The sequence below is a fragment of the Rutidosis leptorrhynchoides genome, chromosome 7 (genome assembly GCF_046630445.1).
Source record: "Rutidosis leptorrhynchoides isolate AG116_Rl617_1_P2 chromosome 7, CSIRO_AGI_Rlap_v1, whole genome shotgun sequence".
NCBI classification, from domain to species: Eukaryota; Viridiplantae; Streptophyta; class Magnoliopsida; order Asterales; family Asteraceae; genus Rutidosis; species Rutidosis leptorrhynchoides.
This window is the reverse complement of record NC_092339.1, coordinates 71,252,438-71,267,960: the sequence shown is the minus strand read 5'-3', so window position 1 is coordinate 71,267,960 and position 15,523 is coordinate 71,252,438. Positions and strand designations below refer to the sequence as shown.

The 15,523-nt window shown below is 31.1% G+C and overlaps 1 protein-coding gene across 1 annotated transcript; it reads right to left on the bottom strand.

Moving 5' to 3' along the window:
• Positions 1–12,882: 12,882 nt before the first annotated feature.
• LOC139859333 (uncharacterized) lies at positions 12,883–13,287 on the bottom strand. Its single transcript, XM_071848127.1, has one exon. The coding sequence runs from the start codon at positions 13,285–13,287 to the stop codon at positions 12,883–12,885; it is 405 nt and encodes a 134-aa protein (XP_071704228.1).
• Between the last annotated feature and the right edge of the window lie 2,236 nt (positions 13,288–15,523).

Sequence of the window (15,523 nt, the reverse complement as noted above, 5' to 3'; positions counted from 1 at the left end):
CAGTCTTTACGAAAATTTATATGTGTATATTTTCTTTAGATGTAACATAGATTTAATGAGTTAATATTAAATTATACTCATCTGATTTATGGTTGAAACTAGAATTGAGTAATCCCTAAAGCTTTAGAAATTACATAAGTATTTCTTCAATAATATTATGAATCAATACTTCGTTATTTGTTGATACATGATGCTGGTTTTTGTGAAATTCTTGTGAACTTTGCCAGGTACGAATGATGTTATTTGGAAAGTTTCGAGTACATCGATGATGAAAGTGTAAAGTCAAACATATATTTAAATAATACACTTGGTTTATTATAAGTTGGAATTTATTGAATTGAGACAGAAATTGTAGCTAACTATGGTTAAGTTGCAGACGAAGGACGTACCTCATTGCATATTAGTAATATGAATTAACCGAGTAGTTAAGATTCACACATAATAGCTTAGTATGGAAAGATTTATTTTGATCTCAAAATTTATATATATAAAATATACATATAACTTCTTCAGAGAGAGTGAGTTAATACTTCATAACTCATTGATACAATATATGCGTTATTGATTCGTAATGATGTCCACAGTGATTCTTGAACTGACGGAGTTTGTGATGTTATAGGTGCTGCTGATTCTGATGATACTGACGGCACTGACTATGATGGTGATGCTACGGTACTGTTGATGCTGTTGGTAAAACAAGTCTAGCTTATAAATCACACATCATTCTTGTCAGGATTTCTACTCTTCCTTTTATCATTTTTATTCACTCGTCCGATTTATAGTTAGGGTTAGAATAGATAATCTCTAAGACTTTAGAGATTACATAATCGTCGCAGATTGTTTCTCCAATGAAGTTATGAATCAACACTTCATCGTTTGTTGTTATTGTTGGTATTCCTTGGTATCTACAGGGCGTATGACATTGGTGCTTGGGGGACAGATTGTAAAGTTGAGGTTTACGACGCGGTTGTAGTTGGGGGTGGTAATGGTACTGTTGGCGTTGATGATGGTAGTAGTGGTTATGCTGCTGGTGCTGCTGCTGGTGTTTGTAACCTTTGCACCATATTCTCCAAAGCCACTACCCGAGCGCGAAGCTCGTTGACTTCTTCTATTACACCGGGGTGATTGTCGGTTCGGACGAGCGGATAAATAAAATCTAGAATTTGATGTAGTATAAAATCGTGACGAGATACTCTGGAAATGAGAGAGAAAATGGTGTTTCGGACAGGTTTGCCGGTAAGTGCTTCAGGTTCTTCGCCAAGAGGGCAATGTGGTGGATGGAAAGGATCGCCTTCTTCTTGTCTCCAATGATTGAGGAGGCTACGAACCCATCCCCAATTCATCCAAAATAGAAGATGGCTAATTGGTTGATCCATTCCAGTCACACTGCTTTCGGAGCTTGAGTGGGATTCCATATCGGAATTCGAGGGACTTGAACTAATGACGAATTCCATTTCGTACAATTGAATAAAGGATTTTTTTAATATGAAATGATTTTCGGCTATCGGATGATATTCTAATTACACAGAATATCCATATATATAGAGTAAAAGATTTCGTAGTTTACGGAGGAATTTACGGAATATGTCAGGCAAAGTTTACAGTAACAGATACGCTAAGATATGAATTAGCAGATACTCTAAGATATGAATTTTCTCTATACACTATTCATGCAATCAATGTAATAAGATGTGTCTAGACTAAGAATGATAACAGGTACTTTCCGACAAAAATGATAAGAAAAACTTTTGATATGCAGACACGGTCGAAGTCCAAACTCACTAATGCATCCTAACGACTTATCAGTTAGACACACTAATACAGACCTGGTTCTCTAAGATCACCGCTCTGATACCAACTGAAAGGACCCGTTCATATACATTATAAACGATTCACAATAGTTGATTACATCGCGAGGTATTTGACCTCTATATGATACATTTTACAAACATTGCATTCGTTTTTAAAAGACAAACTTTCTTTACATCTAAAGTTGACAGCATGCATACCATTTCATAATACATCCAACTATAATTGACTTAATAATAATCTTGATGAACTCAATGACTCGAATGCAACTTTCGAAATACGCTATGAATGACTCCAAGTAATATCTTTAAAATGAGCTAATGCACAGCGAAAGATTTCTTTAATACCTGAGAATAAACATGCTTTAAAGTGTCAACCAAAAGGTTGGTGAGTTCATTAGTTTATCATAATCCATCAATTCCATAATTTTAATAGACCACAAGATTTCATTTTTCATAAACAACCTTACACTCGTAAGTGTATAAAAATCATTCGTATGATGAACACCTGGTAACCGACATTAACATAATGCATATAGAATATCCCCCGCATACTCGCAAGTATGCCATAAATATTGGCAATCACAATCACCATTTAAATCGAAGTACTAAAGCATTCCAAATTCCAGAATGGGGTTTGTTAGGCCCATAGATCTATCTTTAGGATTCGCGTCAATTAGGGGCCATTTTCCTAATTCTTAGGTTACCAGACTTGAAGGGGCGATATTCGGTATAATAATCCAACCATAGAATGTAGTTTTAAGTACTTGTGTCTATTTCGTCAAACATTTATAAAAGCAACGCATGTATTCTCAGTCCCAAAAATATATATTGCAAAAGCATTAAAAAAAGGAAGCAAATGAAACTCACAATACTGTATTTTGTAGTAAAAATACATATGACGTCATTGAACAAGTGCAAGGTTGGCCTTGGATTCACGAACCTATATTAATTATATATATTTATATGTTTGATCAATATCTGTCTAACAATTTAGGTTAAGTCGTAGTGTATCACAATCCTAATGCTCGAGACTAAATATGCAAAAGTCAACAAAAGTCATATTGACCAAAATGTCTTCCAAAATTTATACATGATTATTATATAGTTTAAATATAGTCGTTTTATATATTTAAATATTTTTAACAGATTTTATTAAAGTAAATAATATAGTTCTTTTATTAATAAATAAAATTTTTATATTAAAATTTATATAATAAAAATATACTTTTATATATCTTAAGTAATAAAATTTATAAAGTTCATTTAATATCATAAAATAATATGATAGGTATTATTAATGTAATTATATTATATGTAGTAAAATATCTTTGTATCACATATTTATTTGATAAAATAATATTGATAATAATAATAATAATAAGTAAAAGTTGTATTATTTTGTAATAATTATTATTATTCTACTAATAAAAATAACAATAATTATATTGTCTAAAAATGATAAAATGATAATTTTTATTAATAATAGTACTAAAATGATAATAAAAATGATGTTTCATATTAACAATGATATTTTTATTAAAAATAATAATTTTAGTAAAAATGATAGTTTTAATATTAATAATACTTTTAATAATAATAATAGTAAAATAATGAAAACGGTATTTTTCCTTTAAATCAATATCTTACAATATCTTAATTTCATCATGATACTCATACTCATTATTTCCTAATCGCTTCGTTGAATAGCTTTTAGTCGTCTTTTATATCGCGTTCATATTAATAATAATAATAATAATAGTAATCATAATAATTAGATGTTACTAATATTAGTTTTAATTATAATAATACTAATAATAATAATATTAATGATAATACTAATAGCTATTTGAATGATAATAATAATAATAATAATATAATAATAATAATAATAATCTTAACGATAATAATAATAATAAAAATAACAATAATATCTTTTATTAATAACGACAATGATAATAATAATAATAATAATAATAATAAAAATAATAATAAGAATAATAATAATAATAATAATAATAATAATAATAATAATAATAATAATAATAATAATAATAATAATAATAATAATAATAATAATAATAGTTAGATTATAACGACGATAATAACGACGATAATAATAATCATTTTTATAAAAATTCAATTGACTATAACTTCTAAACATCGAAACCATTCGATATCTAAATGAAAAGTTCTCAATTTTTCGCTAGCTTTCCAACGACATGCATATCATATATCTTATCTTGATAGCATATGTATTTAATTCAAGATACGACATAACCTATCTAACGACAATAACGAACGTATAAGCATGCATAATCCTATATACTCGAGCACTAGTCAAGGATACACTAATAATATATAAAAGTTAAGTTATGAGGGCTCACGTATCAATATTGAGATTCAATATTGCAGGAAAAGTACGTAGACGCAACGGGGATGATAAACACTAGTTTGACTCACGAGCAATACTCTCGAACCATACCCATAACCTCCATAGCTATAACCCATAATTTCCTTAGCTCTATCCCGCTCGAAAAATAATTTCAAAATCACTCGGACAGCACTCCGTCGTAATATTTTATGTATACTAATAATATCTTGAAATAATACGAAGTAAATATATATATGTAAATCGATTGAGAGAGTTTAGAGAAAAAATATTTTCAAGTTTCTATAAAATAATGAAACCTATTGAATTCTATTTATAATAGATTTTTGAATTATTAAAGTATAAATTATTAAAGTGAATTATTAAAGTATGAATTATTAAAATGAATTATTAAAGTATGAATTATTAAAGTGAATTATTAAAGTATGAATTATTAAAGTGAATTATTAAAGTTAAAGTAAAGTAAAAATAAAGTAAAGGTAAAGTTTAAGTATAGTAAAAGTATAAAACTATGTACGTATAATACGCGTATAAATATATATAATATTAATTTAAATCGTTATAAATATTTAATAAAATAAAATATAAATATCTTTATCTTTATCTTTATTATACTGGTTAAGTAATGAGTTGTCAAAAGTGGTTCTAGATATTTATAAAAGTTATATACGTTTTAATAATAAAGTTCTTTTTAAACTGAAAACGTTTTTGTACGTTTGAAATTAAATCAAATAGATATGATAATTTTGTTTTCCAAAACTAAATATATTTAAGAATCATTTTGTTTAAAGGTTAAAATAATGGAAATCGTTATATCATAAAACGTTTTAGAAAAGTAGAATCATATATATTCATAATAGGTTTCAAGTTTTTTTAAATTCCAGTCTGTTGGTGAAGAATGGGATAAAGTCCAAAGGTTAAATAAACGTATGAAATCATCTTAATGAAAAATGTCGAGTTACTTAACTTGTCGATATCCAACATCTAAGTTATTTACACTCCACGTTCTTACTTATAAATCACTTTACCATTTTCTGAATGTTGTCAAAAAGAATAGATTTCTTAAATCACAGTGGACCCGTAATCATATCACAATGTATCTGATATATCAATCATTTGATATTATCTTCTAATTTCATTGATAAAAATATTGAAACAAATACATTCTTGTAAAGTATTATACGTTTAATACTTTATTAATATTCTCAAGTTATAATATATATATATATATATATATATATATATATATATATATATATATATATATATATATATATATATATATATAACAGTTCGTGAATCGCCGGAATTTGATCTAGGTTATAATGATTGTATGAACACAGTTTAAAATTTTTAAGATTTAACTTAACAAACTTTGCTTATCGTGTCGGAATAATATAAGGATAAAGTTTAAATTTGGTTGGAAATTTCCAGGTTGTCACAAATATTAGAAGATGGAATTCATCATCTAAATTTTTAAATGCCAAACACCAAGCAATAAATCCAAATAAGAAGCGTTCGGTAATCAAGGCTAAATCGAAATTCACCTCAAATAATAACAGATATAAAGGATTACAACCTCTATCTGAATAGTCAATGAATTGTGAGGAAGTTGGAGAAATTCTGGGACTATCCAGGAAATAAGTGTCTGCCAGAAACTAAGGTATCTCTTCTGTTCCCTTTTTTTTTCAATTCGTGATTTCCAATTGTTTCCATGATGAAGATTTTGTTATTAAATAGTAGAGGATTAGGATTAGATGTTAAAAACAATTTTTATTTGTTCAAAAGAGTCTGCTTTCAACAGAAACCTAACATAATTGCACTTCAAGAAATGAAATCTGAAAAAATCTCAGAACAGTGGGTAGAAAATTTTTGGGGAAGCTGTGTGTATAAATATGCTTTTAAAAAATCAAAGGGAAATTCAGGTGGGATATTAATGGTTTAAGACCCGGACAAGCCCTGCTCTTTTTAGTCGTTTTCAGAAGAAAGAATTGATTGACGAATCGCCGGGTTAACTCCCCTACTAACGGACTTTACTAGGCTCTATCGTGCAACAAGCAAAGAAGCAATACTTGTACGTGCACAAGCTCCGCGCTCCCTCGTTCCTGCTACTGCAGAGCCAACATTGAATTGCGCTTGTTGAACGCGATTCCTTTATTGCGATAAAAGGACATTGGAAAGATGTAGGTACATAACTTATATTAGTGAATACTTACGAACTGTAGACTGAGAAAGACAAAAAGAAAATGTGGTACGACCTTGCTGACATATTGAAATATAATGGTGCAATGTGGGTAATTTTTGGGGATTTTAGTGAAGTAAGATTTGCCTTTGAAAGAAAGAATACAGAATTTTGTGAAAGAAGAGCTAAACTTTTTAATGACTTCATCAAAGAAAACTCTTTGCTTAACATACCACTAGGAGGAAGAACGTATACACGTATCAGTGATAACGGAAGAAAATTCAGCAAACTTGATAGATTCCTGGTTTAGGAAAGCTTCATTCAACAATGTACGAATATTAATGTCATGGTTTTGGATAAGAAACATACGGATCAATGTCCTTTAATATTAAAAGATTGAGATATAGATTTTGGACCAAAGCCTGTAGAAGTTTTTGATGAATGGTTGAAACATAAAGACCCATATGATGTTATCAAAACTGCTTGGGCCTCAACTGTTAGCAATAACAAGCCCGACTACATATTTCATGAAAATAAAGATTGTTAAGCAAGAACTCCGGAAATGGTATTCCACATCTCATGGTAAATTGAAAGTGGAAATTGAAGACTTAACAAATGTAGTGAATGATTGGGAAAGAAAAGCTTAGGTTACAAATCTTAGTGAGGAACAACATAAAAATTGGTTGAAGGATCGAGAGTTACTTTTACAAAAAGAGAAAGCACAAGTGGAGATGCTTAAGCAAAATGTTAGATATAAATGGACGCTAGAAGGGGAAGAAAATAACAAGTTCTTTCATTCTTATATTCGTCGAAGGCATAAAAAAACAATTGCTGCAGGGTTATGGACCTCTAACCCTTTAAAATTAAATATGAAGCTTTTAAATTTTTTCGGGACTTTCGAGAGAAACAATTCAGAGGCCTGGATGCTTAGTAATTGGGATGGGGCGAAACTGGAAAACCACATATCCGAAGCTTTAGAAGTCCAATTCACTGAAACTGAAGTCCTAGATGCAACCAAAGGGTACGAAAAAATAGAGCTCTGGGTCCGGATGGTTTTATCATGTTTTACACAAAATTTTGGGATATTATCAAGGAAGATCTCTTAAGAGCTATCAATTAGTTTTGGGAATCGGGTCGAATCTCCAACGGAAGTAATGCTTCCTTCATCACGATTATCCCAAAGGTTAAAGATCCTCTCAATCTTTCCAACTATCGACCTATTAGCCTCATTGGTAGCTATTACAAAATCATTTCAAAAATCCTACAGATTTAGAAAAATAATTCCGAGACTAATAGGTGATGAACAAAGCGCTTTTATTTCTAATAGATGTATTTTAGATGGTGCGCGAATTGCTCTTGAAACTATTGATGATCTCAAATCTGGAAATCAAAATTTTTTATTTTTAAAGTTGATTGTGAAAAAGCTTTTGATTACCTAGATTGGGATTTTCTAAGTTTAATAATGAATTCAATGGGTTTTGGGAACAAATGGATTAAGTGGATTCAATCGTGTCTAACCTCGTTCTTAATTTGTGTTTTAATTAACGGCTCACCCACCGAAATTTTTTTCCCTAAAAGAGGTGTAAGGAAAGGAGATCCACTCTCCCCATTCAATTTTATCTTTGCGGGTGAAGGACTAAACCATCTTTAAAAGTTGCGGCTAATAAAATATTAATTAACGGTGTTGGGGGTGAAAATGATAAGGTCGTTGTGTCCCACCTTCAATATGCGGACGACACTATTATTTTTGGAAAATGGAACAAAGTAGAAGTCAGAAAAATCTTGAAAATCCTTAAATGTTATGAACATTTTTCTGGGCTAAAAATTAACCTAAGTAAAATTGTGTGTATTAAATTGGCACTTCAAACATTGAATTAAATAATATTGACACGTGGTTCGAGTGTAAAGAAGGAACTTTTCCTTTTAATTATTTCGGTCTTCTAATTGATGCTAACCTAAAACTTCACAATAATTGGTCACCCTTTTTTAAAAAATTTTAAAAACGGTTAGCCGATTGGAAGGCTAAATCTATATCCTACTGTGGACGGCTAACCCTCATCAAATCGGTTTTAAATAGCCTTTCGCAATATTATTTCCCTCTTTTAAAATCCCCGTTGAGTGTCATTTAAGAGCTCGAAGGTATGCGTCGTGATTTCTTTAAGGCGGTTCTTGTGATGAAAGAAAAATGGCTTTTGTCAAATGAAACCAAATCCTTTTACCTTATGATTTTGGTGGTTTAAATGTTTTCACCTTAAAATTAAAGAATCTATCACTTTTAGCAAAATGGTGCTGGAGATTCTTCACTAATGAAAATACCTTTCAGGTACTGGGTGGGTTCCTTTATCCCAAAATAAATTGAAAAAAAAATTTCGGGTCGAACTTGGTTTAACATCATTAAAATTGAACAAGCCCTAAACAAGTTAGGGTGAAACTTTTCAAATGCATTTGTTAAAGATGTAGGAATGGCGTGGACACTAGTTTTTAGAACGACAAGTGTGTGGCGATATACCGCTAAGTGAAGCATATCCGAGATTACGTAGACTCGAAATGGAAAAAGAAGCTTATGTTGCAAATCATATCACTAGGCATCCTCGTCCTGGAAACACAATCACGACGGTTTGTTCTCTACGGATTTCTTTATGCAAGTGTTAAATTCTTTAACAATCTCTAGTTCTAATGCTTTAGATCCCACCGACATAAATTCATTTATCCCACAAAAAATTGGAATCTTCGTGTGGAGAGCAAAACAAAACAAACTCCCTGTTAGGGTTGAACTCGATTAAAAAAGTATTGACCTTCATACAACAAGTTGCCCGGTTTGTGACGATGAAATTGAAACACTTCATCATACTCTTTTAATGTGTAGTAACTCCATTGATATTTGGAATAGAATTCATAGGTGGTGGAACTTAGATCATCTAAATATCTCAAATCTCACGGATCTTGCCAAATGCTCGAATCCACAGTTAAACACAAATCTAGGAGTGGATCTTTGACAAGCGGTGGTATGGGTCACGAGTTATAATATTTGACATCACCGAAATGTCAGTGTCTTCAAAAATAATAATCTAAGCACTTCAAAAATTGTGTCGGTCATTCAAGCAAAAACTTTAAATGGATAAACTGTCATTGGAAGAAAGGCAATCTGGAATGTTTAAAGTGGATCACCAACCCGAGAAAGTTTGATGCAAACCCCACAAAAGAAGAAATTGGTTAAGGGTAGGTTTTTTATGCCCGATTCTCTCGTTTCCTCCGCGGCCCGAGACTAAGTGGTTTAGTGTCGAATACTTTTTCGCTGAGATTATTCAACACTGTATCTTGAGTTCTTGACATCTATCCCATCTTGTCTTATACAAGTTGTTCCCAACCTTTGCAGTAACCGATAGATGAAATCTTTTTCCTACACCTCCAATATATATAACATACATCGAATCCTTCTTTTCTTTTTTCATATATTCCACTTAATTTCCATTGTGCTGTAATCTATATGTTAGCATCTTGTCGTGTTGTATAATGGGTCCTTATAGGCCCATCCATTGTATAATATGTTTATAAGTTTTAATAAAATTTGTTGGCTTTTTAAATAAAATAAAAAACCATCACCAAAAAATCGAACCATGTGCATCCTCGTTAACCATCACCAAAATTCATCATGATCGTTTCCAGTCCTCGTTTTTCACTAGCAATCACCCTCATCCTCGTTATCCGACAAAAAGGTAAGAAGAAGAAGAAACATACCTGGAAGTTCATTTAGATTCAGAATAAGATCTTGAATCCCTTCATTGCAATGGTGGTGGTATTGGTGCGAGTGGCGCATCAGCGGCAATGATGGATCGATAGCCACAACTACTCGCCGAAGTTTCACATGTACGATCAATTGACGGTGGTTCAACTATCTTCGCTCTCTCGAACAACGGTTTCAAGTTGAAGGTAAGATTTTCTTTTGTCCTTGATTTTGTTTTGTTTTTCAGATCGAGGCTTTGTTCTGGGTTCTTGTTGTTCTTGATTATGTTTTGAGTCGACGATGATGACGATGATGAACGGAGTGTGATGAACAAAAGGATGATGATGAACAAATGGGTTTTTGATGCAGTTGCTTGGATATGATCATTTGAACTCATGTAGAATTTTTTTTTCTAGTTTACGATGATTATGAACAAATGGATCTGATCATTTGGTTACAATTTTTTTTTTTTTATTTTAGGATTAAATTCAATTATTTGTATCGATCTCAAGTTATTGAGATATTTGATATTTAAATATGAGATTTAATCTAATTAACTAATGATGAATATTTAGATTTAGATTAGTAGTTTTTGATATATTTGATATTATGCTTTAAAGAAGATTAACTAGGGTTTATACTTTATACACTAGACTATTTTTGTTGAGAAGAAGATGGACAAGTCTAAGTTACGTATTTAACCCCTCATGTTACAGAATTATCTAAATTGCTCATCATTTAGAAGAAAAAGTTAAACGGAGTTAGAAATGGAATAGCGCCAAATAATTTTAAAACCATAGGGACTAGTGGTATAATTTTAAAAAGATAGGGACGAACGGTATAATTTTAGATAAATCACGTGAACTAATACTATAATTAACTCTAAATTTTATTTTATTTCGATATAATTACAAAAACTATAAATATTAAATATAACAAATATTAAATAATATAAAGAAAAATAAGATTATGTAAGTAATTAACGAGTGGAGCTCGAGCCGAGCTCGAACTCGTAAAATATCAAACAATCCGAGTTTGAGCTTTAAAAATTAGGTTCGAACTGAGCCGAGCTCATGCTCGATGAAATAAACGAGCCGAACTCGAGCCCGGCCAAACTCGAACTCGGCTCAGCTCGCTTTCACCCTTAGAACTCATATGAAACCTTTTGTGAAGCAAGTACAAATGCACGGAAACAATGACTAGCATGACCTATTACGCTTGAAACATTACACACAATCTTCTCGCATTTTTTTTTCATCACACACTTCCTTATACTCACTAGTTTACTACATTGTCTACAAACTTTTTATAACTAAAACGTGCTACAAATGGTCTTATGAAATTTGATATTATAGGTTTTTTATAAATGTTACTTGTACTCAGTGGCGGAATCAGAAATTTTTTTCACTGGAGGCGAAATTTTTTTAAACTGTAGCAACTTTTTTAGACAAAAAATGTGGTTTTTAGGCAAGATTTGGAGATTTTTTGACAAAATTTGAAAGTTTTTAGACAAAATTTGTAGAATTTTGGTTAAAATTTGAAGATTTTAGAACAAAATATATAGGTTTTGAGGGGAAAAAAAAATTGAATGGAGCAAAGTCCAAAAATCCACTGGAGTAATTGGTACACTTAATTCTAATCGTATTTTTTTAAAATGATATTTTATAATGTCGTACACTGTATATTTTATTTTAAAATAAATTTGATGATATATATTACCTTCGAAATAGAATACTTCTTCATAAAGTAAAGTGATCTGAATAAAAAAAAATTTATCTGTTTATCTGTTTTAGTAATCACAATAATGATAATCTAAAAATAACAAATATGAAGTGTTTTTTTTTTTTTTAACAAATATGAATTTTTTTTTTATTTTTTGAACAAATATGAAGTTGATATACGTCAAGTCACAAGCATTTATTTGACCCAAATCGCAAACATCCAATTATTTTTCTTCACATTATGAGTCAGTTCCCACTTTTTATATTTAACAAGGGTGATGATTCGTACACCACTAATTTTTAACCGTACACCGTCAAATATACTTTACAATATTGTACAATACAACATCATAATGCTTGTTTAGTGGTGCATGGCTAAAAACTGGTGGTGTACAGATCACTTCCTATTTAACAATCCATACATTGCTAATATTTTTATTGTACTCCGTAACTCTTAATTTTACTTAATATATCACATAATTAACAACTTGATTAATCAAATGTCATCATCAAACCTTGAAAGATGGATCAATAATTGAATTTGTCTTTCGATAATGATTAATTTTAGTTTTAATAATATTCGATTAACCTCTTAAAAAAAATTTCTTTTTGAAAAAGCAAAATTTTATTCATATGAAACAAAATATACACACGAAATACAGACAGTGGATTAAACTACAAGCAAGATCACAGTAGACTCAACAAGCTAACAAAACCTAACAGTTGCTAAGAGGGCAACGAAACATCCACTAGCTAGACTCACAAGACGAATATATGTGGGTTATGTATCCAATTGTGCCAGTCGATTACTTTGCTTTTGCACCTCTTCGCGATCCACTCAAAACTTGTAACTTGGATTTCGTTTAACGCGACCGGAGTGTTCCAACATTTATTTGAAAAAACCTTTTAGTTTCGGTTTTTCCAAATTAAATATGTAGACGTCCACACCACCGCTTGCCAGATAACTTTCCCCACAGTTGAAATTGCTTTACCCGAATCAATGAAAAGATCTCCAACGTTAACAAAAGGAATCCCACCCCGCCCCCACCAATCAATCACTTTGCACCAAACATCGAAAAATGGATTAAAGAGTGGTTGACCGTTTCTACATCGTCATCACATAAAGGGCAACGAACCGAATTGCGATCAACCCCTCTTTTATCTAGCTTAACTAGAACCGGAAGCCGTGATTTCTTTGCTCTCCAAACAAAAACCTCCACTTTTTTTGGAACAAGATTGTTGTGTAACGTCTCACAGTTTGCGTCACTTGTTGGAAGAATTCTCAAATTAATCATATCTGAAAGATCTTTTGTTGTGAAGATCCCATTGCTACCCGGTGCCCACCTCCACGAGTCTTTCTTTTCCGCATTTAGCACCACACCTAAGATCAATTCGGATAAACTTTGAAGCTCTCCACCCGCACGCCCGGAAGGTTCTTGTGACGATCGCTCCAAATCCATATGGACGAACACGTCATTCATTGATTTCATTGCGAGGTATTTGACCTCTATATGATACGTTTTGTAAACATTGCATTCTTTTGAAAAAGCACACCATAAATGAATATTTAAATCAAAGATTTTCGACATTTGATGATTTCTACATATAGACAATCACCGTAATATAATAGTTTACAATAATACTTCCGTTGACAATGCAGTCAAAATAAGATAGATGGTGATGATTTGTGAATGCAACGTTTTCTCGAATAAAGCATGTATGACTCCATGTACATATCTTGTATAACATATAAGCAAACAGCGGAAGACTTCTAGGAACCTGAGAATAAACATGCTAACAAGTGTCAACACAAAGGTTGGTGAGTTCATAGTTTTATTGTTTCGTATAATCTGTATATAAAGGTGAACCACAAGATTTCAGTTGTTTCGTATTATTTATTTTTACTAGGTTAGGTTTTGCTATTGCTAGAGGTGTGAGGGCCCAGATTGTCTCTAGGCTTCCCACTAATTTTTTGTAAGTTTTAAAACTTTTAAGTTTATTAAAATAATAATAATAATAATAATAATAATAATAATAATAATAATAATATAAATAATAATATAAATATAAATAATAGAGAGATTAGTGTTGTATATGTGTGTGTAAACGAACAAAAATCGACTGGAATTTATAGATGTCTCATGTCCAGCCTTCCCATGCGATCGCATGGGTTCACAGGCCTACAGCCATGAGATCGCATGGGTTCCGATTTTTCGAACGTCCTTTCGTATACTGAGAAAACTTGTACTTTACGTTTCGTGAATCGTACCTTTGTCAAAATATAGTCTTAAATTATCTATAAACTATACCACTCGAGATATAACTTATACATTTGAGTGTTTTGGTCATTTACTTCTATAAATCATCGTCTCGCTATTTGTTAATATATATAAAATATACATTTTCATTTTGAAATAGTGTTTTACTGCAGCAAAGTTACTATAGCAAAGTTACTGCAGCAAAGTTTTTTACTGTAGCAAATAGTGATTTTCGAAAACACTGTAGCTTTTCGGGTACTGTAGCAATTTTCATCTTAAACGTTTTAGTTAACTTATCTAAATATTAATCGAATCAATAATCGAATGTTACTATCATTTACTAAATAACTTGAAATCATATATATATATGCACATTAAGTTATATATATATTATTCGTGAATCGTCGAGAACAGTCAAAGAATAATTGATTACATGAATATAGTTCCAAAACTTGAGACTCAACATTACAGACTTTGCTTATCGTGTCGAAAACATTAAATCATTTAAAGATAAAGTTTAAATTTGGTCAGAAATTTCCGGGTCGTCACAGTACCTACCCGTTAAAGAACCAGAAATTTGAGTGAAGTCGTCATGGCTAACAATAAAAATGTTTTCATGACGAATATGAGTTGATAATTAGAGTTTTATCACCATTGAATAATATGGATAAAACAATCCAATTACTCGAAGCGTATGAGAGAAATTATAGTAAAAGAGTGAAATGAAGGAATAGAGATTCGTCTTAATTTTTGACGTAGTAACGATTGATTTTCGGAAATTAAGGAATAGAAAATCTTCATATTCTAAATAAGATTTGATTCTTCGAGAATTAAGAAGATTAAGATCTTCTTTATTTAAATGCGTAATCTGCCTCAATTGCTATGTTTGATATTTCACTATAAATTGACCTCTTCCGTTTCATTTATTTTCACCACTCCTATAAGCTTCTTCCTTATTTCATACTTCCTAATAGATTGTGAAAATGCTTAATCCAGTTCTGATTCTTGATATTTTCTTGGCTATCGTATCTTTCATTCTTCTTTTTCATTTGCCACCAGAGGAGGTTATTTTCTTCTACTATTACCTTGGGGTTATAGTGTTTTTCATTCTCCCGTGTCTTTATATTGCTATACGCATTGATATACACGGTTTGTAATTTTGGGTTTGTTATCGGGCTTTATATTCTCCATTATATTTCGGAGCTTCATGATTTCATTTTCTCTTCCCGACCTTAAGTCAAACGGGTAATGGTCCAGAATTCGTAGCTATACATTTCGGAATGAACATAGTTAATGTTCTAAGAAAGAAATTGTAATGGCACGATCTTGATTTGTCAAATTACCAGAACATCTGGAAAAGACCGAATCATCAAGAAAATATTTTCTTGATATGTTTAGAGGTTAAATAGAATGAAAGAGTTATGTAACATGGTTCATG

Bases quoted from the DNA above. Each gene is read 5' to 3' on its own strand.
- LOC139859333 (XM_071848127.1), bottom strand. From the start codon at position 13,287: ATGGATTTGGAGCGATCGTCACAAGAACCTTCCGGGCGTGCGGGTGGA.